Genomic DNA, 26,809 nt, shown 5'->3' on the forward strand with positions numbered 1-26,809 from the left:
AGAAAGAGGGAGAGAGAGAGAAACTGTTTGAGGAAAGGAATAGGGAGGGTACACCAGATCTCCATGGGGAAAGAATTCCAGAGAGAAGGGAGTGTTGGAATATATGCTTGAACGGTGAATGCATGCCTTGTGGAATTTCGTCCGAGTGGACATAAAAATTAAGCGCACTCTTGCAAGAGCACTTTGCATTCCAGTCTTTTCCCAGTGGATTCACTTTGCATCCGGCCTTTTGGAATTCTGTGCTCGGTTTTTGTTTCTGCTTTAGTTGCCCAAAGAGTTGTGGGTGCCCGAAACGCAGCTTACGAACGGAACCGGCCCCTCCCAACCTATTTCTTTTGAGCGACTAAAGCCCTAAGTATTAAACTAACTATATTATATATAAACGGGAAGGTCTCTTGCCTACCTCTATTAAATGATACAAGGAGATAAGTGTGTTGCTTGTTCCAAGTGTAAAAGGAAAAAGAAACCTTAGGCAGACTTTACCGTCCTTTATAGACTTAATAACAGCAACAACAAACAACAACAGCAACAACAACAATAATAACGAAAAGCACCTGGCAAAGATTCAGCACAGCCGAGCCTGTATATTCACATATTGTGACCTCTGGTTTTGGAGGGGCCTTTCCCTGTATTATAATTGTGCATCAGTGTCAAGATTCCATCAATAATTTATTCTATGGGAATTGACAGTTTGCTTCTTGAATGTAGAAAAAGAAAAGGAAAAGGAAAAAATCCACCTAACAAAAAACATTAAAAGCACACATTCCAAAGGAGAAGAGGCTGTAGGAACAGAATCCCTTCCCCATATTTCTAATTATGAGCTTAATCAAAATTCTCATTTTTTAGAAGAAAAACCCCCACAATAGAATAGAAAAATAAAAGAGATCAACAGAAGGGTTTCATATGGCTTGGAAGCAGGACAAGGGGTATTGAATCCAGACTATGGAAGAAAAGCACAATGATTGACACCAATCATACTCCTCATCCAATTTGCCTGGGTTTGCATTTTAAAATTCTTTCCTGGTGTTGTTTGAACCTAACAGGTTAAAAAAAGAAGACGACTTCACTCCAATGAGCATCTTCTATTTTATTTAAAGAAAAGGGATAAAATCTAAAGCCTAGAGAAAACCCTGCAAATCTACGATTCAATTATTTCAAATAAAGCACAAGTAACTTGTGTTGCACATAACATTTGTTAGCACTTTTTAAATCTGATCGTGCTAAAAGTCCATTAAGAACTCTGAATTTGGGTATGTATTTTTAAACAAATAAATAAATAAACGTTGGGTTGCACTCCCAGTAGATAATTTTACCTCATGCCATCTTTTTTAATCCATGTACTAATTGTAATCCCATTAAAGCAGATATAATTTTATTAGCATTCACAGTTCATCAAGCTAACAACAATGGCTGTGACTGCTGAGTTTAGAGAAAAATAAAAACTGCAACATCTTTTTCTTTTTTGCTCTGATGTTTAAAGTAACTTGTAAACAAAACTTAATTGGCTGTGTGTGGCTTTGTAAATCTAAGATTAAATCCCCACTACCATAAATATATAGCCAATATGCAACATACACAAAATGAAGGTGCTCACTACATATTCAGAGGCTGCCACAGCATTTGAAAATCAACCATATGACAAAAACTTTGAGGACAGAAATACATTTATCGACTTTGGGTTAAATATAGAGTCTGGTTAGGTTACACTGAAAACAAATTCAAACATTCACAGTGAAAACAAAATGTTTTTAACTCCAAACCATCTATCCCTGATAAGAGCAATGTCATTTCCAAAAATAAATCCAGTACAGCTAAATCAAGCCCTTCGCAAACAAAAAGACTACAAATACTCAGAAACAAAAGGCAAAATATACAAAGTCATATTCCCTTACTCAGCATTTTCTTATTCCTTCCTCGGGGAAAATTCCAATCCAGGGAATTTTTGCATTCAAGCCTCGTGAGTTTAAATCCCTTCTCCTCATCGTATACAAGGATGTTAACGAAGACTTCCAAGACGGTATAGTTCTTACCTCCAACGAGATTCTTAATTTTGGAGTTGGGTCGTTTAGGATACAGTGGATGTTTAAATTTTGTGTGTCCTGACATCCAGCAAACTAGCTAGCTAGCCCCTATAGATTCTATTTGGTACGTTCCCCTTCTCCCAAACAACTAATTGATGCCACAGACCATCTCCTGGCACATATAACCCCCCCACTTCTGATTTTTCTTGCCAAACTTTGTGTCTTTAGCAGGATACCACAAGCACTTGTTAAAGCTAACACATGCACTGCAAACCCATTCTCACCCTGACACTTCAGGGCTTTATATAGAAACAGGATTTTCTAGTCTTACACCACCCGCTCTATTAATGCTAACCCTGCACATACAGCTACCCCTAATCTGAAAGAGCATAGCCGGCTCCTGGGTGCTCACCCTTCCCTGGCAAATAACAGCCTTTTTGTTCAGGCAATAGAATTTCTTAAGGATGTTAATGCAGAAAAAGGGTTTCTCTCCCCCCCCCATACACCCCCTCCTCTTCTCTTCTGTGGGATTTATTTCCCTTCAGTTCCAGCTACTAAGGGGGTGGGGTAGGGGGTGGAAAGGCCCTTATTTTAACCACTTCTCCCCCATGACTAAATTTTTCTTTTTTAAAAAAAGGAAGACTCCACGGTAAGGAATATGTGGGTTGCCAGGGGCGGGGCGGGGGAGAGAGGGAGGACGGGACGCATTTCGCTTGTTATCAGCCTGGTACATCCAGATTTGAGAGAAAATATACAGCTTCCTCCTCTTCCACATCCACTAAACCGAGCTGCACGTGCGCCCCCATCATTATGAATTATTAGCCAAGGGCAAAAGGGCCGTCTCCCCCTCACTTTTGAGAACCCCCCATTCTACCATATAAAAGATGTTGCAAAAAAAAAAGGAAAGGAAAAGAAAACCGTGCCTCCTTTCTTCCCCTCCTCCCACCCTCCGAATCCTCTTGAATTATGATGATTTCCCCTTTCTAACATGCCCGCCTCGGCTTCTGCATGCGATGGAATCTCTGCCCCGGCCCTCCATGCAATCAAAGGCCAGCTGAGGGCTTTTGTTTGTCCCCGCGCCCCCTCTTTCCAAGAGTTTTTTTTTTTAATTAAAAATTTAGAAAGTATTAATGCTTAATAAAACCAAAACAAGAAACAAAATACGTTAGCGGAAAGAGCATTTGCAAAGAGCAGCCGGTCTACAGTAGTGAATCTATTAATTGCAACATATCTCTCCCCTCAACTCTATTTTTTTTTGGGGGGGGGGGAGAAAGCTCCTCTTAAGTAAGCTGTTGAGATCTTTCTGCACGGATGCAACCCGAGCAAGGATCGATCAGCCTCAAGATCAAGACGCAATATTAATTTTTTTTAAAGTAAATATATAATCTTTGCACAATTGCGCGCCCATCCTTTGGCGATCGCGACCCTTTTGCAGCCAGGAAGAAAAGTGACCGGGCCCTTCCCCCTCTCCCTCCCTCCCTCCCTCCTTCCCAGGCCCGATCCTCCTCTGCTCCCCTCTCCTCACCCCGGTGCCCCCCACTGACCTGTGTGCGTAGCCATGGAGATGGGCGAGGGGAAGTATTTCCCGGGCTGGAAGTGCCCCGCGTGCTGCACCGAGTTGTGCCCGGAGGAAGCCAGGCGACTGGAGCTGTTGCGGTGGCCCCTCTCGGCCAGGAGGTGAGGCGGCGGCGCGAACTCGCGGCCATCCATCCCGGGGCCGCGCTGCTGCAGCCGCCGCCGAAGCCCCAGCAGGAAAGGGAGGCCAGCAGAGCGAGCGAGCGAGCGGCACCGACGGGCGGCCAAGCGGGCAGGCGGATCGCCCTCCGCGGAGGGGAACGGGCAGCGCGCAGCGCACCAGAAGCCGGGGACCGAGGGCTCCCCGCTCTCACCACGAGGCTGGCGACAGCCCTCCGCGGCTCCTCCGCTTCTCTTGGCCCCGGGGATCCAGCCTCATTCTCTGCAGAAAACAGAAGGGGAGGGACAGAGCGGAGAAAAGCGTGAGAAAGCAGCCGGGAACTGGAGGTGAGCGGGGAAAGGGGGCGATCCGAGAGCCCACGGAACCCAAGGCTTCCCCGCCATAGCAGCAAAAGGCTACCGGTGATTTTTAGTATTATTATTTTAAAAATAAATAATAGGAGACTTCCCAACACAATTAAGCAAGCCATCCTTATCGATTACCGAAGCGAGCGTCGGATTTATCGCAGAGAACAGCAAGCCCTTTTAAAAAATTATTTTGGAGAGGTAAGACCCCCGTCGATTCGGCGGTTGTAGCTCGGCCCCTTTGCGCGTTGCGCGGCTCCCCCGGCAGAGAAACGGAGGCGAAGGTGTTGAAAAAAGAGAAAAGAACCCCACCCCAAAAAACCCCCCCAGGGCGCCCAGGAACCGAGAGCGGGGGCTGGGAACGAAGATGGAATTATGCATCTTTTTCCCGAATGGCTAAGTTTTTATTTGCCTGCTGTAGTTGTATGTCGAGTTTAAATCACTGGATTATTACCCTTTCCCACCCACCCCCTTTGAGTTGCTAAGCGATTCTCTCCAGAGCTGGTCAATAGTATTTGGGTCCTCTATCCCGCTCTCTTCCATGGGCAAACCAAACCAGACGAATGCGTCGTTATTTTCATCACAGTGGAAAGGGGGGGGGTCCCAACCTGATTTATTAAGCTTCGATCAATTGCCTTTCAAGTTATTTTGGGTGGGGTGAGGGTATTTTGAAGAGAAAAAGAAATTTCTCCCCTCCCCAGTACACGGGCTTTGATTATGGGCGAGAGTTGCCCTGATGGGATCCAAAAAGAAAGCCCCCTTCAGCAAACTAGAGAAAAAGGAGATCAGCCCAGAGAAAAAGAGCTTGATTCCCCCTCCACGACTCAAGCCCAGGAACAAATATTTCACTGCACAAGACACCTTAGTGGCAAAGCCTTGCATTCTTCCTCCAAGGACAGAGGTTTAAATCCTACAACTGTATTCCTAGACAAAACAGTTATGTAAAGTCCTTCCTATCCATTCAATCCATTTACACGTAAGGGGTTTTTTTGGCTTACGACCAATGTGTAACATTAAGCCAAGAGGAAGGGAAAAGGGGGAATAAAAGACCTTCCTCCCCCCCTCCCCCCTTCAGATGTACCAAGCAAGGTTGTGTTGCATTGGAATATTTTTTGCTGATTTCTAACTACAAATATTTGCAACTCCCCTGTAAAAATGTGATATATGAATGGGGGGGGGAGTATCCTACTGCATCTGCTATGGGGGGTGGAGACACACACCCAAATTATTTAGATCCCTTCTGCCCCCATGTCCAGACAATTAAGACTACTGTACACATCTAATATTTCTGGGACTCAATAATGTCTCAAGGATTGATATCACCTACAAACCCAAAAGGAAAGGGTGGGGTGTGTGAAAAAAGGTAAAGACTACAGTGTATTGAAAATACATAATTGTAAATCTTAGAATTCACACACACAGTATTGCGTCTCAATCACAACAAAGCCACATACAGGCTGCAGTCCTGTGCACGTTTACCTGGCAGTAAGCACCATTGAACACAATAGGATGTACTTCTAAGTAAATAGGCAGAGGATTGCACTGTGAGATGCTTCCCATTTACTCAATACAGTTTTTAATTGCTGGATTCAACGCTTGCAGCTCTTTAACAGTGCCGGACTATTTGGTGTTTGATTTAATCTACAACTGAAAACATAATGTATTAAGTGACTACATATTTGCACAGCTGATAAGCTTTATATATATCACACACACACACACACACGCTAAAAATATAAATATATGGGCAGCTTTTGCATTGTAAATAAATGAAATTACTAAATACAAAAGGGCAGGATTTTTCTCTATTTCCCTGAATGGATCATCTCTCTGCCCTCAACTAAGATTTTTCTGCTTTGCAATTAAAAGGAATTATAAAGGATTTCTGTCTTCTACAATGAGGGGGGAGCAGTTTTTCCCTTTCAGCAATCAACAAAAATAATGTAAAAACCAGCGGATTATATATGAGGGACTCACTTCAAAGAGTCAGGAAAGGGGGGAAATGGGGGGGTGGGGGGAGAGGGAGAGAAGAATTGAAGCCTGGAAGACAAAAGCTAAATTAGCAGCTTCAGCAACTTTGGGGTTCGATACATCAACGTGAATGGAAACGTCTTGTGTAGGATTTCTCCTCTCTCTTCTCTCCCTCCCGCCCCCTTTTCTCTCTAGGAGAAGGAAAGCAGTAAGAAAATCTGAGGTGCAAGACTGAAATAAAGCAGCTGATTGGAAAAACGCGATTGCAGGCCGATGCAAAGTTTCGGTCTGAGTGCTCCAGCAAGGCTTTCTCACCACGCCGTACCGCAGAGAGGGCTTGCTGCAAGATCGTGTCCATCCTGGTCGTAGTGAGAGCCGAAGGGGAAGGAGGAAACCAGGCTTCCCCCAGCGGCCTCTTCCACGGGGGCTTATCTGCAGAACAAGGAGGGCCTTAGGATCCATTCGCGTTAAACAAAACAAAAATAAGAGGATCTCGCGGGAGGCTTCGATCCGGAGCGCTTGCTTTCCGCATAGCCAAAACGACTAAGGCGATTCTTCAGAAGAACAAAACGCTTGCGAGAGCGAGGAGGTTCGGAATGAATCGGAGGATTCAGACGTTGCAAAGGGAACAAAAGGATGTTGCAAATTTGCACGGTTCGGTTCCAGCGAGTTACGCCCCCTCCCCCAAAAAATATATACAGATAAATATATATATATGGGGGGCAGAGAAAGAAATGGGGTGGGGGAAATGGAATAATCCAGTTTTATACTGTGTTGTTGTCAAATCTACCGATTTTGCGCGCAGCAGAAATATTTTATCCTCTCGGACGGTTCCGAGGCGTTTAGTGGGGGGGGGGGGGACGACTGGGAAATCCGGCGAGTTTTCAAACGCTTCGGCGCACCGATCTCGGGCCTGGCAGGGAGAAGGGAGAGGACCACCAGCCTCGGCGGTGCTTGCTGTTTCTATAGCCCAGCGAAGAGGCCTCTCGAGCGGCCGCGAGCAGAATGATCTTCCGGTGCCGGGAACCTAGAAAGCTTCCGCTAGGCATCATCGGCCAGCGAAGAAATCGGAGAGATCAGCCCCAAAAGTGCCTCCACCGACGCCTCCCCGCCTCCCCACAGTGCATTTTATGCAATATTATACATTTTTCCAAATCTTGTTATTTGCCAAATCGCATGTGTGCGTGTTTGAATCTAGAGAGAGAGATTTAAAGGATGCCATACTGAAATTGCTGTGCATGTAGCTTTCCGGCCAGAGCCGCCCCCCCCCTTAAAAATAAAGCTATCACTAAAGGGATCCGAGAAGGAAGGACCGAGAGAGGGGCGGACGCGGGGAGAGATCGGAGAGCGCGAGACAAAGCGCCTCTCCCAGCTGCTCCCTTGCAAGACGATTGCCTCTCCCGTGCAAAAACGCAACCTGGTTCAACCTTCTAAGCTGAACCAAAAACAAACGAAGAAAGGCCTTTACCTCCAATCTTAATGAAACATTTCCTCACAACACCACGACGGCATTTTCCTCGCCACTGCAAAACTTAAAAGCCTTACTTCCTACGTAAAATCGACATACATGCGCAGAAACACAGACAGGGGCATAAATAAATTAGAATGCATCTGTTCCAAGTATTTTAATTTTTTTCCCTTTGCAGTTCGGAATAGCCGAATATGCATGAAACACTTTCGGTCGCAGACTGCACTTAGCGTCGAGCAGAAAACCCTAACTCTCGCCTGCATTGTGATTTAATTTTTATTGTGATTTAATTTTTAAACAAGGGAGGCTACACATTTGCATGCATTCCTTCTCCCTCCCCCCAAAAATACTACAATGCCTGCGTTTGTTTGTCTTGCAAAGCCCCCATTCACGACTCCGTTATGAGGAAAAAAAACCACCCCCACCCCCCACACAATTCAACAATTTGAATTTCAGTAAGAAATATGCGAACAATCGTGGGTTTTGTTAGTACTGCCCGGAGCTCGGTACAACATTTCTAAGGCACAGCTGAACCACTGAGAAATAAAATAAACCTTCATGCACGTATTTCGCAGGCTTTCTTTTCGTTAGAAACAATACGCATCTCCTTCCCCCAAGGATGTCGTTAAATTATATTCAATTTAGTTAAGGAATTGATACAATTTAGTCAGAGGTTTGATACCAATGTTACACACAGCGAATACCAGGTGTCTGAATTGCCTTTAAAATGAAAAAATAAGCTCAAATTAATTTCTGCTAGCAATATTTTGCAAAAAAAATGTAAAAAATAAATTAATTCAGACCTGACCACCGTGAGGGTGTGCTCGATAATAATAAAAAAATATATATTTTTTATAAAAAACCAAATAATGCACTTTTCAAAAATATATATATATACTAAATAAATTTCAATTACTTACTGGAGGGAGGGGTGTTCCTTTGCACACAGGGAACGCAATACAATTAAATCAGTGACTGGGACTTTGTTGTATTCCTACTGGTATTTGCACTGTGCTGACTGTTGCACTGTAAATGCACTGGCTGCTGCTCCTTGCAGAAAGGAAAAAAAGACCCTGTCGCGGGCTCCAGCTTCCTCAACCTCGCAGCTCAGTCCTGCAAGCAACTCTCCCTGCATACTAATAAGCTCGTGCCACTCACTCAGGGTGAGCACGCTCGCTGATTGGACGCCCGGCCCTCTACGGTAATAAGCTCGTGCCACTCTCCCTGCGTAAACAGGCTTCCCCATAGGCTGGCGCGGGGCCAGGGAGCTGCCAATCAGAGAGCAGCAGGGTTACTACTCAACCCAATGGCGCCTAATTCAAGTCCCTCCAGTTGCGCAGCTCCCATCGCGCAGCTTAGCCTCCGCTTTGCTGAATGGGGGGATACGTAGCAAGCGCGGGGGAGGGAGGGGGAAGGAAGAAAGCGCTGCGGAATGGGGAGGGGAAGAGCCCTGCCAGAGAGAGCGGCTCCAGCCCACACACGCACGCCAGCTGGGTGGTGAGGGGTTTCTAGATGGGGGGTTGCCTTGTTGTTGTTTCTTTCGCTTTAGCAAGGCTGGCCAGTGCGTGTGTGTGTCTTGCAGCGGCAGAGCCCAGTCATCGCTACGGAGTCGCCTTTGCACCGATCAGTGCGTGGGGGGGGGGGAGCGCCTGGCTCACGGCAACTTTTTTCTCGAGCAAGGTATGCCTTTACAAACCAAACACTTAAGAGAGAGATTTACGACCGTAGGGGTCCCTAGCACTCCCGTGCATTTCAACATCCCTGGATGATATTCCGTGCTGGGGGGGTGTGTGAGTGAGGAGTCTTTAAAGCGCTCAAGGACACGAGTTCCCATGGGGATTTGGAGCGGGGGGGGGGGCGCAACTGCTTCGTGAGCACGTGCTTCTCCAGACGCAAAGGAAGCCCCTCTTCTTTCGCGCTACGCCGAGGCACATGCGAGCTCCCAGGTGGGTTACCATAAACCGAGATCTATTTATTTGTACAGTCATCCTTTTCCCTCCGCCCGGCTCGCTCTCTTTCACCCGCCGCACACTTCGCATCACCATTAATCCCATCATTCAACCACCTTCAAAGCAAAGCTCCCGACGCATTCGCTGAAATTGTTAAAAAAAAAAAAAACCAAACAAGCAAGCAAACTGCAATCACGATTCTGCTGGCAGATTGTTCTTTTGCAACTATCTATGCTTCCCTCGATTACCTGCCATTCTGCTTCTTAAGTAGGCCGCATAATTTTCTCTGCTCCTTCCTATATAGTATTAAAACTATTTCTTTAAATAAAAAAATAGCTGCATGGTGCAAAAACACACACCCCACACCGAGCCTCCGATTTTACACCGGCGACGGAGAGGTTAACCACACCGCCTTCCGTTTATTCCCTTCCTCCTCCTCCTCCCCCCCCCCGCCCCGTTCCTTTCTTCCAACCCGCCCTTCCCCACTTCCAGGAGACGCCCGGATTGGTTGGCAGTCCCCCAGCCCGCTGTCCATCACCCAGTGTAAACAAGGCGCTGATTGGCTGCTCGCCAGTCCGCACTGGGCTGCCTGAAAAAAGCAATTACTGGCCCCGCGGTTTGCAGGGGGCCCGGGGCTGGTTTGATGAAAGGAGATAAGCTGGGGACTGTTTCCAGCGCACCCCCCCAGGCACCCCCCCACCCCCGAGGCCGAGCCGACTGTCCCTGGAGCCAAAAGAAGGTCAAAGAGTGGAGAGGATCAAAAGGAGCAAAGAAAAGGGGAAACGGACTGAGTCACTATTAGCGAGTCTGAAAGCAAAGCCATTCATTCCAGGCAGGGTGGTGCTCAGGCACCGCGGGGCGGACGGGCAGCCTCGCCTCCCTGCGCAGGATTGGGGACCGGGGGACCCGGCAGCGCCCGCCGTCGCAGCACCAGCAGCGCAGAATGGGCACAACAGCCGGGGAAGTGAGGGGAGGAGAGGCAGAGCCGAGGCTTCTCCTTCCCGTACACGGAGAGCCGGATGGGCGGGATGCCCCGGGAAAGCGGGTCCGGCTCCGGCTCCGCTCCCCACTTTGCAAACGCAGCTGGTTCCCACATCTCCCCCCAGTTTTCCAACAGGGCCATCGCGCCCTCCATTTTGCCAAACTGCGTGCCTCGGGATATTCCTCCGAGGATTTTTTTTTTATTTTTTTTTGCAAAAGCGGAATATGCAGCGAAGCTAAGCGGGAGAAATGCCCGCGCCCTAGTGATCGAGCGAGGTGGAAAGGCAGGCGCGCGCGCGCTTGCCGTGCGGTGGCGGCGCAAAGATTCTCTTCCCTATACTGATGGGTTTTTTAAAAAAAAAATTAAAAGGGAGTGTAATTGATTTGGAAAATGCAGAATAAATCAGAATAACCCGTAAGTAATATTAGATTACAATGGAGCTATTCATTAACCGGTGGGGCAAATTGAATTAAGGCGACCGAGAAGGAGCAAGCGTGCGCCCGCCTGTATACACGCAAATGGGTGTGTGTTTGCAATTCTCACCGCGGTGGTGACTATTGGGGTTATAGCGAAGTCGCCTCGTGTTTAAAACCTAGGAAGGGCACCGATTGAAGCAAACTTGCCAGCCCGCGGATTGTTTGGGTGCTCACTTGCCAAGTTTTCTATTTCTGCTCCTAACGCTGTGTTTAGATTAAACTGTGAAAGAGCGGATCCGTAAGCACGAGCCGCGCGGGCAAGCCTGGGAAGGGTTCCACTTGGAAGACACTTCCTAGGATAAGGGCCCTTGGACGCAGCGGCGACGGACTGACTTCCCAATAAAACACGCGCAAAATTGCTTAGGAAGAGAGAATCTCCAAAGAGAAAGAAACTTTTAACCCAGGAGGCCCTGGGTGATTTCACAGGCGATATGTGTGTAGAGTGATTGAGAGAGTTCTACTGAGAATCTTAATATTGTATCTAGAAGAAATTACAAACGTGCAAGCCATTGTTTTTCTGTTGTTGTTTTTTTAAAGAGGGAATGGGGTTTTGAAAAGGAGCGTGTTGTGACCAGGGGGTGGGGAGAGGGAATAGTTTGACAAATACAAAGCAAGGCTGTTGAATTGCTGATTTAAAAAGTGACGAGTGGGAGGAAGACACGCAAGTGCACTTTCAGACGGTACCTTCACCTGGAGTCCGGGAGAATAAGAGAAGCTACGGAATGGGCATGCAGATTTGAAGTGGAGTGTGGAAATTGGAGGGGTGGTATTCTCCAGAGGTTTTTTTTTTTTAAAAAAAATCACCAGTAAACACACACGACTCTCACGCATGCACAAAATAACGATTGTGTGTTGTCCTCCATCTCTTCAATCTGCCCCTCTTTCTGCTCATCCATCAAGCCAGGCTTTTAGCCAGGACACAGGCGGGTGGGGTGGGGGGAACACTCTGTGTCACAAGAGGTGCGATTGTGCCTGCCTTCCAATATATATATATATATATATATATATATATATATATATATATATATATGTATATGGAAACAGTCCATATATATATATGTGTGTGTGTGTGTATACACACACACACACACACACACACATATATATATATATATATATATATATGGACTGTTTCTCTAACAAAAAGCCGTAGGCTCTGGATTTTGACAGGGAAACTTATATGAAGGCATACATTCAGCAATCTACAGTAAGCTGCAAGTAGAGAGTCCAGATTTATTTTTGTAAATATCCACTCGCCCTAAGGAAAATTCAGGTCAGCACAGAAGAAACACGGGAAACTTTTGGATCACGATTTTTCTAGTGGGGGACAGAGGCAACGTGCCTACGTGTCCTCTGCATTATCTCTCTAAATTATTATTAGCCTACATCTTCTGAAATACAAATGAAGGAAAGGAAGTAGGTTTAAAAACAGAAAAGCGAGTGAGTTGTACATATTTTCCTCGGTTTTGTATTCCGCCTTTCTTCCGTCATGGAACCCAAGACTGCATACATGTGGTCCCTGAGCGGTCACCCATCCAGATCCTGACCAGATCCAGACCAGCTTAGCTTCGGCACAGTGGGGGTGTCCTCCTCCTTCACCCCATAGTATATCCAGTTTGGCACCCATTAAGAACCTTTCTTCCTTTCCTGCATTCCCATCATTGGGGAGTCCCTCCTGCCCGCCCTTAAATTTCCAACTCCTTTTAACCGTGGCTCCCTTGTCAAACGGGCTCCGCGTCCACCCTTCCACCTCCACCTTTGTGGATCCGGCGTTAAACAGCAACGTGAGAGGAAACCCTTTGTGCGAGAACTCTCCGCCGTTTCCCCAGGTTTCTGCCTTGGTCTGAAGGTCCAGAGGAGAGCTTTCAACTCCGCATCCGTAAACAGATGAGAGGGGAAATGCGGTCTCGAGGTTTCCTCTCCGCCTGCTCGTATCGCCTCTCCAGATGTCCAGAGATAAAGGCAAATATGGCTACGTTCAAACGTTACAGCCAGACCACTAAGACGCTTTATCCCGACGCGCAACGTCCGAACAAAAAAGCTTCGCCCCTTGATCCCATTTTGCGGGGGAGGATAAGGCTGATCGGTTTGATTTTGGAGTTGTTATTTCAAATTAAGGGAACTTAGCACAAGCAGCTGGACGCGTTTACCGGGAGGAAGCAAATTCCAGCTTCCTGGATCCTTTTTGCAGGTCATCATATTTAGGAGCGCAAAAGGCGATCCTAAAACACCCTTTAATAAAGTCTCCTTGAAATATATACAACTTTACTTCCAAGCTGATGTAGTTGGTTGGGGGCGGGGAGGCGTGGACCGTGCAAACAGCAAGCGTTACGCGCAATCCTATGCGTGTTTACCCTCGGGATTGAAGCATGACCTGGTGGGTATGGGGCCCGATTCTGGACAGTTTGCTCGAAAGCGCAAGTCTCACCTCTGTTAAGATTGCAACTCTGCACAAAATTGCATTCGCAAGCCTAATCACGTCTACTCAGAAGTAAGCCCTGTTGAATTCAATTGGGTTTACTCCCAGGTAAGTCGGGTTATGAGGATTGCAGCCGAAGGGCCTTTGGGCGGGAAACTTGGAAAACAGTTGATTACTGACTGTATCAACAACAACAACAAAGGGCGGGACTGCAATTCCAGGGGTGGGGGGGAATTAGAAGGGGGAGACTGCAAAACTTCGAAGTGCGGGGATGTGAAGTAGTTCTTAGGCCTTTCTACTCCCCTCCCCTTTTCAACTATTTGTTGGGGGGGCTTGCACGAGGGGGGGGTGTAGAGGTTAGAGGAGGGAGGCGGGCTGGTGACCACTCTTTCAGGTGGTGTTTTGTAATGAATGCGCCAGGTCTCCGAGAAAGCAGCGGTTGCCCTGCAGTGGGGAATGGATGGAAGGGTAATTAATGCAAAGTGACTGATTGCTCTTGAAGAAGGCCAGTCCAGCAAAGGGGATTGTCCCTGGTCATTGAAGCGTCCTTTGATTGACACTTTCCTTCCCAGCCCCAAGGCGAAGGCGAGGACCCGAAGGCGCTGCGTTTTGTCACTCGGCTCAGGCCACGGGGGCGCAGAATCTTGACAAAACAGGCTTAGCAAAGATGGTTTTTGTGTGCGCGTCTACGGGATTTTTGTTTGGTTTTTTGTGGTGGTGGTGGTTCTGTTTTTAAGGCGAATATATTTCCAGAACCGATAATATAGTAAGAAACTGTGTGTATGTGTATGTTCCACCCCCTTAAATAATTTCAAATTAAAAAAAAGACTAACAAATTGAGAGAGAGATCAGCGAGGGGAATGGAGTCGAGAAACACATGCGCCCATAAGCGAAGCTGACCAGAAACGAATCTGACCCAACTTGTCTCTATCTAAATCCTGAATCGCATCCTGAAGCTTCTCTGTTGTTGTTTTCCTTGTTCTTTTTTTTTTTTTTTACCATTCTAGGATTCTGATCAGGACAACCTTAGGACTTGCTGGGTCAGGGGGAAAGAAACCCCCCCCCCTTTTCAATCCACAGTTCCAGATTTTTTAAAAGAAATAATAATAATATGAAACGGATGTCCAAGATTCGTATTTTGGCTTCCATATCTGCACAGCGTACTCCCCCCCCCCGAGTTTCTCTCCCCCCCCCGTCCCTTCCTTCTGTTCACTTCAGATTTTTTTGTGTTTTTCTTTTATTGTTTCAAAACAGTTGTTACAGCAAATAACTTTAGACAGGACTAGTGTATAAACCAGAGGTCTGCTGGCAAATTACCAGTTCACTCGTACTCTGCCTGCTCACTTACACAAAGTGTGTGTGTGTGTGTGTGTGTTTAGAGATAGTTTTGTATTCTCCACGAAGGGAATGGAGGGGGGGGAGAGAGAGGAGAGGAGGTAGAAGAGAAAGGGGGAAACTCCATTTAGCTTTTAGATGGGCCGCAAGTACACTGTCAGCAGAAGTTACAGCTTCTCTCCCCCCCTCCCCATTTTTAAAAATCTGTCCAGGGGTAACAAATGTTTTTAATTTAACAGGAGCAAAGCTTCGGTATCTCTCTCAGACTTCCTCCATAAGAGAGCGAAGATAATGGAAGGAGAAATAAATATTTAGAGTAGGCTTCAGAAAGATCGCCTGGCACCCCCCAAAAATATATATATATATATCTATTTGTAAATTCGTCCAAAGCGCCCGCTTAACCGTCACGCTCACCTTTCCTCTCTCTTTTTCCTTTAAAAAAATGATAATGGGTGTTTAGAAGCTGAAGTGAGTGGGATAAATCGATCCAGGATCGATCAGGGTCCCCTGGCGACCCTCATTGCTCCTCCTCAGCAGTAATCCGGATTGGGTTCAGTGGGCGCTTACTCGCAAGTAAGACTCGCGCAGGCTTGGTCTGCCGCTGCTGCCATTAAGCCGCGCTTGGGACTCCGTTAATATAGCCAGTCTCATGCAGAGAATTAAGCTCGTTTATCTCGGGACACATTAAGAAGATTTGGTTCATCTCTCAAGGCCAGATTTAAAAGCCAAACTGTCTCCCTCTCTCTCCTCTCCTCTCTCGAAAGCAATTGCTAGAACTCTGGTTTGGTGATCAGCAAGATCCTGGTCAGTTTCGTTCTCTCTTATAGAGAGAGAGGGGGGGAAAAAAGTGCCTTGTCAAGGAATCGCGTTTAAAGCAGAACTGGCACAAGGCCTCGCAAATCTCGGTGTCGTGTTCTGTCTGCGAATCAATGAAATCGAAGTATTGAGGGAGGGGGTCGAGCAGATACAGAGCAGGATGCGTGTCCAGCGCGGCTCTTCAGCCCTCAGGGAAATCTCTCTCTCTCTCTCTCTCTCTCTCTCTCTCTCTCTCTCTCTCTCTCTCTCACACACACACACACACACACACACACACACCCGACATATTTAGGATCGGGCTCCAGCAGAAACCACTTTTACGTAGGCAGCTCGACTCTCTTTTCAGTCTGGTTTAAAGCCATCTCGCTCCGATCCTTCACGAGCTACTCGGAAGAGGAGAGAATTCTGATTCCCACTTCTAAAGCCCAGACTATGAACTGCATCGAGACTTGGACCAGATGCAGAAGACTCCAGTGGGCTTCCTTCCCCGTTAGCCCAGGTCTCTGCCACCTTGTCGCGAGTGGTGCCCTTGTCTTTTTTAATGTTTGCCATCCACCCGGATGAAGACTTCTGGATAACTCGGGAGTTTGCACACTATTTCGTGGCTTTTTGCTTTGGCGAAATAAAGAGGTGGCCTTACAAAATAAAAAAAATAAAAAAGGGCATTGTTCTTCTCTCCTCTCCCTTTGCGTCTTCCCTCCGCAATTGTCTCCCCGCTGTCAAAGCGCACAATGCAATTTCCTCGGGGCAGGGACCTGCCACCCACTTCCTCCCTTCAAAGAACACCGTGGGTCTGTTATTATCATAATTATTAAGCTGTTCCACATAACTAACTTGCGATCTAAGCTCACAATATCCTTCCCATTTTTTATGTTTTTATTTGGTAGGGAAAACGTTTGTTGTGCAGCCCCTTAGCATCTTTTCCTCTGTTATAACGCGCTGGGAGACGAATCTTCACATTAAGTTCAGTATTCAAACAAGCTGGCATTGGAAGAAATGGCAGATTATTCCCCCCCCCCCCTCGCCCCCGCACCTTTCTTTTTTCCTCAAGGTAACCAACATGAAAACATCTCCTTTTCATGTCCAAATGAATATGCAATCATTTTAAATTCTCAGACCTCAGCTAACCTTCACACTCTGGGGAAATGTGTTAAAATATTGCAATTTAATATCTTTCCATCTGGAAAAGAGAGAAGGAAGGAAGGAAGGAAGGAAGGAAGGAAGGAAGGAAGGAAGGACGGGGGACCCGCCCCCCCCCAGTATGTCAAATAAAATTATGGATTAACTCAGCACGCTAAATAATTGCCTAATAAGGGCTGGGAGACTCAAATCTTTGCATTTGGGTAATTGTATGTTGGGTGCCTTGCCTAATGCAATTGTTTGGGGCCGGTTCATTGTTCCATGTGCTATTTGGTCAACGAGCAAATTAGAAACAATTTCTTGGCTAGGAAGAATTACTCTTAATTCTTCTCGCGCACAAAACGCTCATTGGAAACCGGGAGGAAGCGGCGCAGAGGAGGGTGCGGGGGGGGGGGAACCTACCCGCTCAGTACATTTAACAAACTTTTAAAAACGGGCTCCGATTTTCTGGGGTTAGAGTAGTTGGTGGATTAGAGAGGGAAGGAGGGAGAAACGAACGAACAAATGAATGAATGAATGAATGACACGGTACGATCCTGAACGTACACGGAGTACATCCAATTGATCTCTGCGTAAAGAAAGGAAGGCAAAGCATTGCAGCATCTCGTTCCTGGGTTCCTCTGGAAAAAAAGTATCCGTCCGGTGGGCTCCCAGGCAGCCCACCTCGATTTGTTCGAGGGGGCAGCCCGGATCTCCTTAAAGCCAATGAGCTATCCCGCGATCCCACACACACACACACACACACACACACGTGTCCCCGGGTGGAGGGGAGGCCGAGCACGTGCTGCGTTTTGGCTGCCAACAGCCCCGCGCGAACATGCCCTGTTTTATTTTACATGCTAAAAAACAGACTACTGTAGGATTAAAAAGAGAGAGAAAACCACACGCAAATCCAAACCCTTCGGGGACAGAGACACGGGGGGGGGGTTGGCTTTCCGGGGGAGGGGAAGGAGAATAAGAGACACCTTGGTCGCGCGGTGCACGTCTCTCCGCATCTGCCTCCAAAACCAGCTATTTTCTGAGCTCCCCCGTCCAACCTGGCTCGGCTCAGTCTGAGTGCTTCGGCTCAACTGGCTTATGCCGCCTGTTCACGGAGGTTTCCTGGTTAAAACCCAGTTGTGCTCCTTCCAAGGAAGGGGAGCCCCCCTCGGATAGGGGCGTCAGGCTCCTTCGGCCATCGTTTTAGATGCCCAGAGCTTCCCTTTTCTTCTCCCCCAGCTCCGCCGCATCTCTTGTCCCACTGAACTGATTCTTGAAAACCTGCTCTCTTCCCCTTATCTGACAAGGACAAAGGCGAGAGGAGGGAAAACCCAGTTTATGGGGCGCTCTGTTTGCGCTGCGCCTGCATTAATGTTTTAAAATAAAATATATATAAACACACGATCTAGTCTTTTGGCTGGTATGGGGGACAGTTAAAAAGCATAAAAACAAACAAACGTTTTAGGCTTGTACACGAATCTCTCTCTGACCCAGTTCAGGGGATTCTCTGCTAAAGGTTAGGCCTAGCGCATCTTCAAGAGCGGAAAGGACAGACTGGGGCTTGTGTACTGGACACACGGTTTCTAGGGTGTGTGGGTGTGTACACACACACACATATATTCATATTCATTCATTCCCTAGAAATTATATATATATATATATATATATATATATATATATATATATAATCTCCCTTATGTTTGCGAAATATCTTGGAGGGGAACCCTGTTCTCCCTTCTGAAGGATGCTCCCCCTTTTTGAAATGTTTGCTCCTTTATTCCAAAATTGCTCCATGGACTGTTGGAGGGGAAGAGACATCTTGCATCTTCCCCCTCTTCCTTTCCAAAACAAACAAGCGAACCAAACACCTCCAGTGACACCCACAAAAGCAACTCCTGCGTTGCTGCGCCGGGCTTTCCTTCTGGTTTCTTCCACCAGACGATGCCTACTTTCCAGGAGCGCCGCTCGCAGTGCGTTACTGCCTTGGTTCATTCCGCGCCTCGCTTTCCCCGCTGTCTGGAAAGGGGGGCTCCCGAGTCATCCAAGATGGGCGCAACCCCCTCCCCACTCCAGAACCGGGCTGCAGCTCCTCCGAAGAGCACCAGCCTGCTGGCCAGCCTCGGAAAGCCTCAGTCGCTTAAAGAGACTTGCAAGCGAATGAGCGCTGCAGTTTCGTGGTCAGGGATCCACAGCAAGGTCACCCAGCCCTCTCCAAAACTGACCCCTTTCCTTAATACAGGACACTAACATAGGCTGGAGATTTTGGCCCTGGGTCGTCTTCCTCCATCTCTCAGAAATAGTCCCTTCAAAGTGAGCTAGACCAGGATCAGGAAAGCGGGAAAGTCAAGACAACACATCTCCCAAGTCTTCCAGGTTTTCTGAATCCAGAGGTCGGAAGGAATTCAGATTCTTTGAGAATCCCCACCCCTCCTGCTAAGATAGACCTATTATTATTATTATTATTATTATTATTATTATTATTATTATTTAATTAAATATTGTATGTATGTTTGTTGAAGCTGGGAGAATTTAGGAGCTTGCATTATTCATGGAGACAGCAAAGAGTAGTCAGGGAAATGAAAAAGGCGTAGATTTCGGGGGGGAGTGTGCATTGAAGCAAATTCGGCAGGAGCGAGTAGAAATATCAATGATCTGGACAGTCCAATCAGCCGGGAGAAGTGGGGATGGGGGGGGGAGAGAGAGAACGAGATAGAGGCAGAATCCAAATAGATCTACTCCCTTTCTCTCCCCCCCCTTTCGATCAAACCTGGACAAGATATCAAATGGTCAAATTCCTCTCCTCCCCCTCCCACTCCAACATACTATCTATCTATCAATCTATCCACACACACACACACACACACACACACACACACACACACCCTTCCCCAGGCCAACACAAGATGTTTTCTGCACTAGGCAGGGAGATCCCCCACTAGCCCCGGTTCTTTATGCATATACAAAGGAAAACTGACAAATTTGTTAATCAAATAAATCTAAATAGATAAAGTTTATAGTGGCAGACAGGCCGATATTGCACGGAGCTTACAACACATTTTTAATCTCAAAAGAGACGTCTCTGCTGCTTCCAAAGGCAGGTTTGTGTGTGTGTGTGTGTGCGCGTGCTTACGTGTGAGCGAGGGCTCTTTGCACACAGCAAGAAGTGATTTCTAACAAATCACTTTGCTCAGAGCTAATGAGCATTTATAACCCACCAAGAATCTTAGTGCACATATATTACACACACACACACACACTATTTACATGCATCCAGTCCATACAGAGGGCGGCTCAGCCCTGCACCCTCTCCTCAAATCCCAATGAACTGTACAAGTCATAAGGGAAAGCGTAGTTTAGCTTTAAAAAGAAATTGTGGACAGTGTGATGGAAGAGGCCAACCTGGCGTAGAATCCCCCCCCCCAAAAAAAAACGTTCTCCGTTGGATCATCCCCAAACAAGGGATTTTAAAAAAGGGAAAGGGTGGGGGCAAGTCGGTGTTCCGGACCCCCAAACCTTGAGCTAAAGCCCTGTTAAATGCAGAGTTGTAATTTGTAGCTAAATATATCCTAGTGTGTTCACACACTGGAAGTATAATTCACTGTGTTTGTTGTGTGAGGTTATCAAGCAACCCGCCCATCTGGGTTAAATTAAAGCGAGTTTAATAAACGATCCCAGGCGTAGCCAAATCTCTCTTTCCATTCTGGAGCCAGATTGATAGGCAGATATACAGCACCGATCGATCGATGGGATACAATTCCCACCTACCCACCCCCACCTTTTTATTTTTGGTTAAGAAAGAGGGAGGTATAGAATTTGAGCTGCGGATGGAAAAAGTAGTCCAGATTTGGGACAAACCTTCGGAGGCAAGAGGCGAGGTGTGGTCTGTGCGCGCCTGTTATTTTAAGAACGAAACCAACTAGCCATCGAGCATCTATAACTTCCCCTCAACGCTTTCTGGATCAAGTTGTGGGTTTGGGCACTTTGGTGATGAGAGATCTCGAATACACAGAAACACACACAGAGGACCCTGCCCCCACCGCCCCAAGCTACCTGCAGATGCAGAAATAAAGGTTCCTCGAATGTCATCCACTGTCCCTTCTTTAGAGTCAAGGCAACCTAATCCCAGCAAGTATTTGGGGAAGGAAAGAAGAGTTATTTGGGGTGGGGGTGGGGAGACGAGAGACCGTTTCCCCCGCAAACATGTTGTGACATGTCATAAGGGTGCCTGTTTTGATAAACACATAATTAGTGCCAGGATGTATGAGCAGCTGCGTAAAAAGGCGCAACTTAGATAATAGCCGCAGCAGCAGCACACACCCAAAGAGCTTTTAAAGCGGTCATTAGGGCCCCCATTGGCTGAAGGGGGCCCAGCCGGATGGGGGGGTCAGGCAAATGGGAGCGTGGAGGGAGGGAGGGAACGCCCTCCCCTCGCAGACACCCACCCACATCCACACAAAGAAAGGGGGGGAGCAGCAAGTGATTCCTAAGGTAGGCTCCAGTGGACAGGATGCATTGCTGGGGTGGAGTAGTGGGGGGGGGGTCCAATGCTTTCTGTCCATTTCTCCCTCCCTCTGCCTTGTTCCCGCGGTGGTGCTGGATGCTTAACTACTTTTATTGTTGTGTAAAGTGAAGGCCCTGGTTTCTCTCTCTCTCTCTCTCTCTCTCTCTCTCTCTCTCTCTCTCTCTCTGTGTGTGTGTGTGTGTGTGTGTGTGTGTGTGTGTGTCAGAAAGCCAGGGGGCTCCTACTTCCAAGGCAGGCAGGAACGAAGACCACGTAAAAACCCGGTCACCTCCCCCGTCTCCAAATTTGATTTTAGAGCATCCAGAACCCCTTTTCAGAAGGGACCCCTTTTATCGTCTTCATTTTAAAAAAGAGAGGGGGGAGCTCTCTCCTCTCCTGGAATGGTCTTCTGCGATAGGAGAAGGGAGCAACTCAAGGCTCTCCCCACCCCCCAGAAAGGAGGGAGAGGTGCGGGAGGCGGCTTCCAGTGCGGGAGAGAGCGAGGGAGAAGAAGTGTCCGCCGCGCACCTTCCCTCTCCCTCTGCACTGTGGGCTCGTTAAGAATCAATGCAAACTAACTGGGTTTTGGGGGGGATTCAGGGATAGGAGGGAGGGGCTCCTCCTGCAGAGGCTTTTTTACTCTCTCTCTCTCTCTCTCTCTCTCTCTCTCTTTAAGCAGTGTCTTCTAGAACCCAAAACACATAAGGGGAGCATTTGAAACGCCATGCCCAGAAGAAGCAGAAGGAAGCCATCCAAGAGACTGGCTGACATCACATCCCTGTTTTTATTCCTCAACTCCCCACTCCTCAAGTCCCCACTCCCCTTTCCACCCCAAGCAACTTTTAACACTCTTAACTTCACGGCTCTCTAATAAAAAACAGCGGCGAGGGTTTGCACCGGATTGCTGGTGAAAGACTAAAAGTCACTGAAACTCTCTTGTGTGAGTGAGAAAGAAAGGCGCGCGCGCGCACACACACACACACACAAAAACGGGGGGGCGCACAGCAGCAACTTCGCCAAAGCCCCATGCATTGGTCCTATTTTTTTTTCCTATTAAAGATCAATAGATTCTAAGAGAAGCTACAGGAATTAATCTTTTTTTTCTCATGCCATTTTTCCTGCCTTTGATTGCATCGCCCGTTTCCACGCGCTTCCATTCCCCATTTGGTACTAGCAGCCCCCTCTCGCCCACCATGAATACAACCATTGTTACCACGTTGTTAAATTGTACCACGTAAACCTCATGGGGGGAGCTTTTCTTTTTTAAGTTCGTGCGTTTCTTCTCTTTCAAAACGGGAGGCATCATATCGTAGCTGCAGCCGGCTCCTCCGCTTCTAAATCCATTCTCCCTACCGAAAAAGAAGCGGGCGAGAATCTGGGGTCCCCCCTCCTCCCTTTAGACCCCAGATAATCCATGAATGAAATATCGTCTGTACAATATTCCAGCGGAACTAGATTCAGCCCAGTGTTCGGGGCAGATAATTCTTACATTCTCCTCAATGCAGGACAGAAGACGCCATCGTTTTATACACCTTTTTATTTTTTCTGTCCAAAAATGGGGCACAGACTAGTCATTCTACGCTGAACATTAGGTGGTGGTTGTGGGGAGAAAGTCTTAAGTCCTTCCAAGATTCTCTTATTCTCTCTCTCTCTGCCTCCCTTCCGAAATCAGAGAGGGAACAATACGATCTCTCCTTAATGGAGGTTCTCCCCCCGCTTTAAATTTCTCCATTTCCCCCAAACCTCCTCCCCCTGCTCCCCAAACGGAGCTTCCAGTTTCCTGTTGCAAAGGGGCGGCAAGGGGGGTTAAGGAAAGAAAGAGAGAGAAAAAGAGATTCCCCCACTCGTCTACCCTAGAAACGGAGAAAAAGGGAGGCAGCCTTTGTGCTGCCTCTCCGGGATCGACAGACTAAACAAACCCTTTTCCCGCGCCTCTGCCATCGCGAGGGAGGGTGAGAGAGAGAGATCGTGGGGCGAAAGGATCTTCCGCTCTCTAACTTCGGCTTGCACACAAAGGTAGAAAGGGATCGGAGGACTCTTCTTCCGCCTCCCTAGCCTCCTCGGCCTCAAGATCCAGGCGCCGGAGCTGTGCGCCCGGCCGTCGGCTAGAACGCAGAAGTTAATTTTATTTTATTTTTTGCATTTTTACACTGGACTATTTTCGCCTCGGAAACAGGCAAGCGAAGAGCCGCAGCGCCTCCTTCGTCTTGGCCAGCGAGGGAAGAAGCTCCGGCTCGGAGGGGAGCAGCGGCCTCGGCGGGAGACGAAGCTGCTGCGCTCGGCTGGCTCGGAAGCGAGTCGCCGGCCGGCCATCTTCGCGGCCTCTTTGCTTTCTTCCCGCGCTGACCCGCGCCCTCTTTTACCCTGGGTTTGGTTGGTTGGGCAAGCCGCCTTCTGCTCACCTTCCTGGGCTCCGATTCCTCCGAGGAGCAAAAACAAAAGCAAAACAAAAAGAGCCGTATGTATGTTGGGGAGGAAGGAGGGCCGGGAGGAGCAGCAGCAGCAGGAGGCCTGGGTTTCTACAAACTCGTCCCCCTCGCCAACGCCGATCGCTCTCTCCCTAGGATCGGTGCGGTTTCGCGATTGGATCCCAGCCCCCCCTTTGAAAAGCGCCCCTCTTATCTTAAGTGTGCGCGATCTCTCCCTGCTTGATCAAAAAGAGATCATACTCTGTGATTGCTAGCAAATTGCGCGCAGAGGCAAATGCTCCCTTTCCCCCCCTTCCAAATAGTCCCTTTTCACGGTTTAATTAAAAAATAAAGAAATGGGAGAGAAAGGTGCCAACGGGGGTCCCTGGTCGGTGGAACAAAATAGACAGCAACAACCAGGGTTTCCCCTCAGTTTATCCTAGCAGTGGATGAGTTTCACCCATTAATAGAGGGAAAAACGCCACACTATATGAGCGCACCAGAAAGAGGCAAGGAAACAACGTTTTCGCAACTAAATTCCGACCGGCAAGGAAATCTGAAAAGGATCTAGCAAAAGAGGCCGGGGAATGGGGAGAAGGGGACGCCGGGGAGTTGCAAAAAAAGGCTGCCCGGTTACGAGGCCTCCTTCCTAAAGCACAGTTGCCGCCGCCGCCCCCTCCAGCTGCCGCCGCCTCGCCAACCCGTCCTTTCACTACCTCTTTTGTTAACAGAAAAGTCAATCCCTTTAATTAAAAATCGTTAAATAAATCTATCTCTTTACTAGCACAAATATACTTTCTATACCGAATTTGCAAAGACATCGATAGGTTCTCGCGCGGCGAGGTCCAGAGATAATTTGATTTGAGGAGGAAGAGAAAATAAAAGAAACAAGAGACTTTAAAATATAACACAGATGCACATCTACGTGCTTTTTGGCCTCTTCAGAAAAACAGAAAGTTAATGCTTTTCTTCGTACAGAAATTCCTGTGTCTCTGAGCAAGCTTTTTTTGTCCGAGGCACTGGATTTCTCAGATTTCTTTTCACGGCGCAACCCTGCACATGTTTACTCGGGAGTAAGCGTCCCGGTGCTGCCTATGGGGGTGCTGAGTAAGGCCCGCACCCGGACGAGGGAATAAGCCTTATTGAAATTACTTGTGAATAAACATGCATCGGACTATTATTGCTCGGCTACTTACTCTTCGAGCGGGAAACAAAAGCGAGGCCTGAACAAAGCAGATCGCAGGGAGCCAAGCTTAAAAACGGGCGTAAAGAAAAAGTCCGGTACTTGGGAGTGTTGCAATTGGGAAACGAGGTGGGGTTTTATATTTTTTAAAAAATGCTTTTGCAAGCAGCTTTAGTTCGGGGTTTTGATTATACAAAGAAGGGGGAGAAGAAGGGCGATTTGCGTTTCGATTCAAAGGCTATCTTTAAAACATTGCCTGCGAGTCGCGGCCAACGTTTGGAAGGGGGTTCTACTTTCCTTCCTGCAACAACGTGAAGGCGCCGCGGATTTTGTTCTAAGCTAAGGCTTTGTAGCTCAGACTGCTGGTACGCTTCAAAAGCGAAACGTCCCCCTTATTAATCTTTTTTAAACGGGGAACCCTCCTGCCCCCTTCTAAACTGAGCACAGTTCTATGCAAGGGCATCGCATTAGTTTTATTGTTGTTGTTTACAAAGTTAACAAAAAAGAGGAGGCGAAGAAATGTCCATTTCCACGCAGCCTTGCAAAACGGTGTGGGCTATCTCCTAGCAGCCCGATTTCAAAATTATTAAGAGATAAGCGAGGTGATACCGCTACGGGGAACCAACTTGGGTTTTCTAAAAGGATGTGTGAAGCCCTGTACCTCTTTTTTGTGGGTGCGGGCATTTTAAGTGGAGGTGTATGTGTGTAACCCCCCCCCCATTTAAACACAAAACCGTAACTTGGGGGCAATAAATTGTACACTCTTTCTCAATGAATAAAGTTCCTTTACAGCGCCAAAGTAAATACAGAGCAAAATTGCATTTTGGAGGGAGGGGCATTGTGATATAGATATATATATTTTTCATGTATGAATGTTTTCCTTTTGAGGGGGATTTCGGCTGGGTATGCGCGCGTGGAGGTTTTGAAGGAGAAATCTGCAAGGAGCTTCTTGAGTTACAAGATGGGGGAGAGAGAGAGAGATGTACAAAAGTGGCAGGCAGGGGCTGGGCGAGTTGGAATGTTTTTGCCATGTGGTGGGGGAGGAAGAAGGCGACATTTCTCTCCCCCCCCCCCGTCTCCCGCTTTGGAATTAAATCTCCATTCATGCGGCAGTTAATGAGAAGGAAAACAGAAGAAGAGAACGCGTTAAAAATAATAAAAAGGGGGGGCGAGAGAAACTTCACAAATACAAACAAAGAGAACAAATCGAGACAAAACAATTACTTACAGATCGCTGCTTTCCTGGGTCAAAGTTCTGTTTAACAAACCGCAGGAACAAACAAACAAAAAAAAATCCACTTCACTGTAAAAAAAGGGGGGGCCACTGGAGATATCCAAGTCGTGGACTGGAAAACGCCAATATTAGAATACAGGTGATCCCCCCCCTCTCTCTCTTCTTTCCCCGGAGCTCCTTTCTTTCTCTGTCTCTAGAAAGCGGAAACTGGAGATGGTTTTTGCATGTGTGCGCGCAAGATCACAGATCTCTTTTTTTTCCCCACACCGCCGCCGAGGCGTTTGAGGATTTGCTTTTTACGGCGACGGCACAGTTCTCTCTCTGGCTGCTGCTGCTGCAGTTGTTATTATTATTATTATTACGAATTTGGCATTTAGTCGCGAGTCTTCTGCTCCCACTCCGACGTCCCCCTCCCCTCCTACTTGCCCGTGTGGAGTAAATCCATTCAATTAGGGCACCAAGACGGAGCTGGAGGCTCTATAATCTCAAATTTATGGCCGGATGACGTGCCTCTCTCTCCCACAATGGAGACCAGTGACATTAAACAGAAAATTGATGAGAGAGAAGCGAAATCTAATCTCTTTCCCCCCACTTCTTCCACGCCATTGCTGCTGCTGCTGCTACTCGCTGGCCTTTTTTTCTATGGTTTGGAGCGGCGGGGTGGGGGGCGGGGAGGGCGAGACAGGATTTTCTCGTTGGTTGCGGTGGTGGGTGTGAGAAGAGAGCGCGCTCGGGGTGGGGGGGGTGGGAGGAGGAGAGCAGTACAGTTTATAGTCTCCGGAGGCAAATATGATCCGAACCATTTATTCATTACCCTCTCGCGATCCCTGTACAATTGAGGCATGTGCTAAGGGAGAGCAAGGGGCTTGCCGGAGTTTCCGAAATCG

General features: G+C 47.6%; 1 protein-coding gene and 1 long non-coding RNA gene across 10 annotated transcripts in view; one reads left to right on the forward strand and one right to left on the reverse strand.

Moving 5' to 3' along the window:
• BAHCC1 (BAH domain and coiled-coil containing 1) overlaps positions 1 to 26,566 on the reverse strand; it is a 118,979-nt gene extending 92,413 nt beyond the window's left edge. For 5 of the 9 annotated variants that reach the window (XM_083598502.1, XM_083598506.1, XM_083598505.1 and 2 more), the window contains exons 1-2: positions 8,421 to 8,638; positions 3,566 to 3,978 (exon numbers count right to left, since the gene is read on the reverse strand). In XM_083598502.1, coding sequence (XP_083454628.1) covers positions 3,566 to 3,731 — 166 coding nt within the window. In that variant the 5' untranslated portion in view covers positions 3,732 to 3,978; positions 8,421 to 8,638. Of the gene's footprint in view, positions 1 to 2,030; positions 2,390 to 3,565; positions 3,979 to 8,420; positions 8,640 to 17,582; positions 17,600 to 25,916 lie in introns of those variants that run through there. The other 4 variants (XM_083598499.1, XM_083598500.1, XM_083598503.1 and 1 more) reach the window with 4 other exon arrangements.
• On the forward strand, positions 3,978 to 8,060 carry LOC310755772. Its single transcript, XR_014544531.1, has 2 exons — positions 3,978 to 4,262; positions 6,228 to 8,060. It is a non-coding gene; the product is annotated as an uncharacterized lncRNA (long non-coding RNA).
• Positions 26,567 to 26,809: the final 243 nt, after the last annotated feature.

This window comes from Podarcis filfolensis, assembly GCF_964270895.1.
Source record: "Podarcis filfolensis genome assembly, chromosome: 2".
NCBI classification, from domain to species: domain Eukaryota; kingdom Metazoa; phylum Chordata; class Lepidosauria; order Squamata; family Lacertidae; genus Podarcis; species Podarcis filfolensis.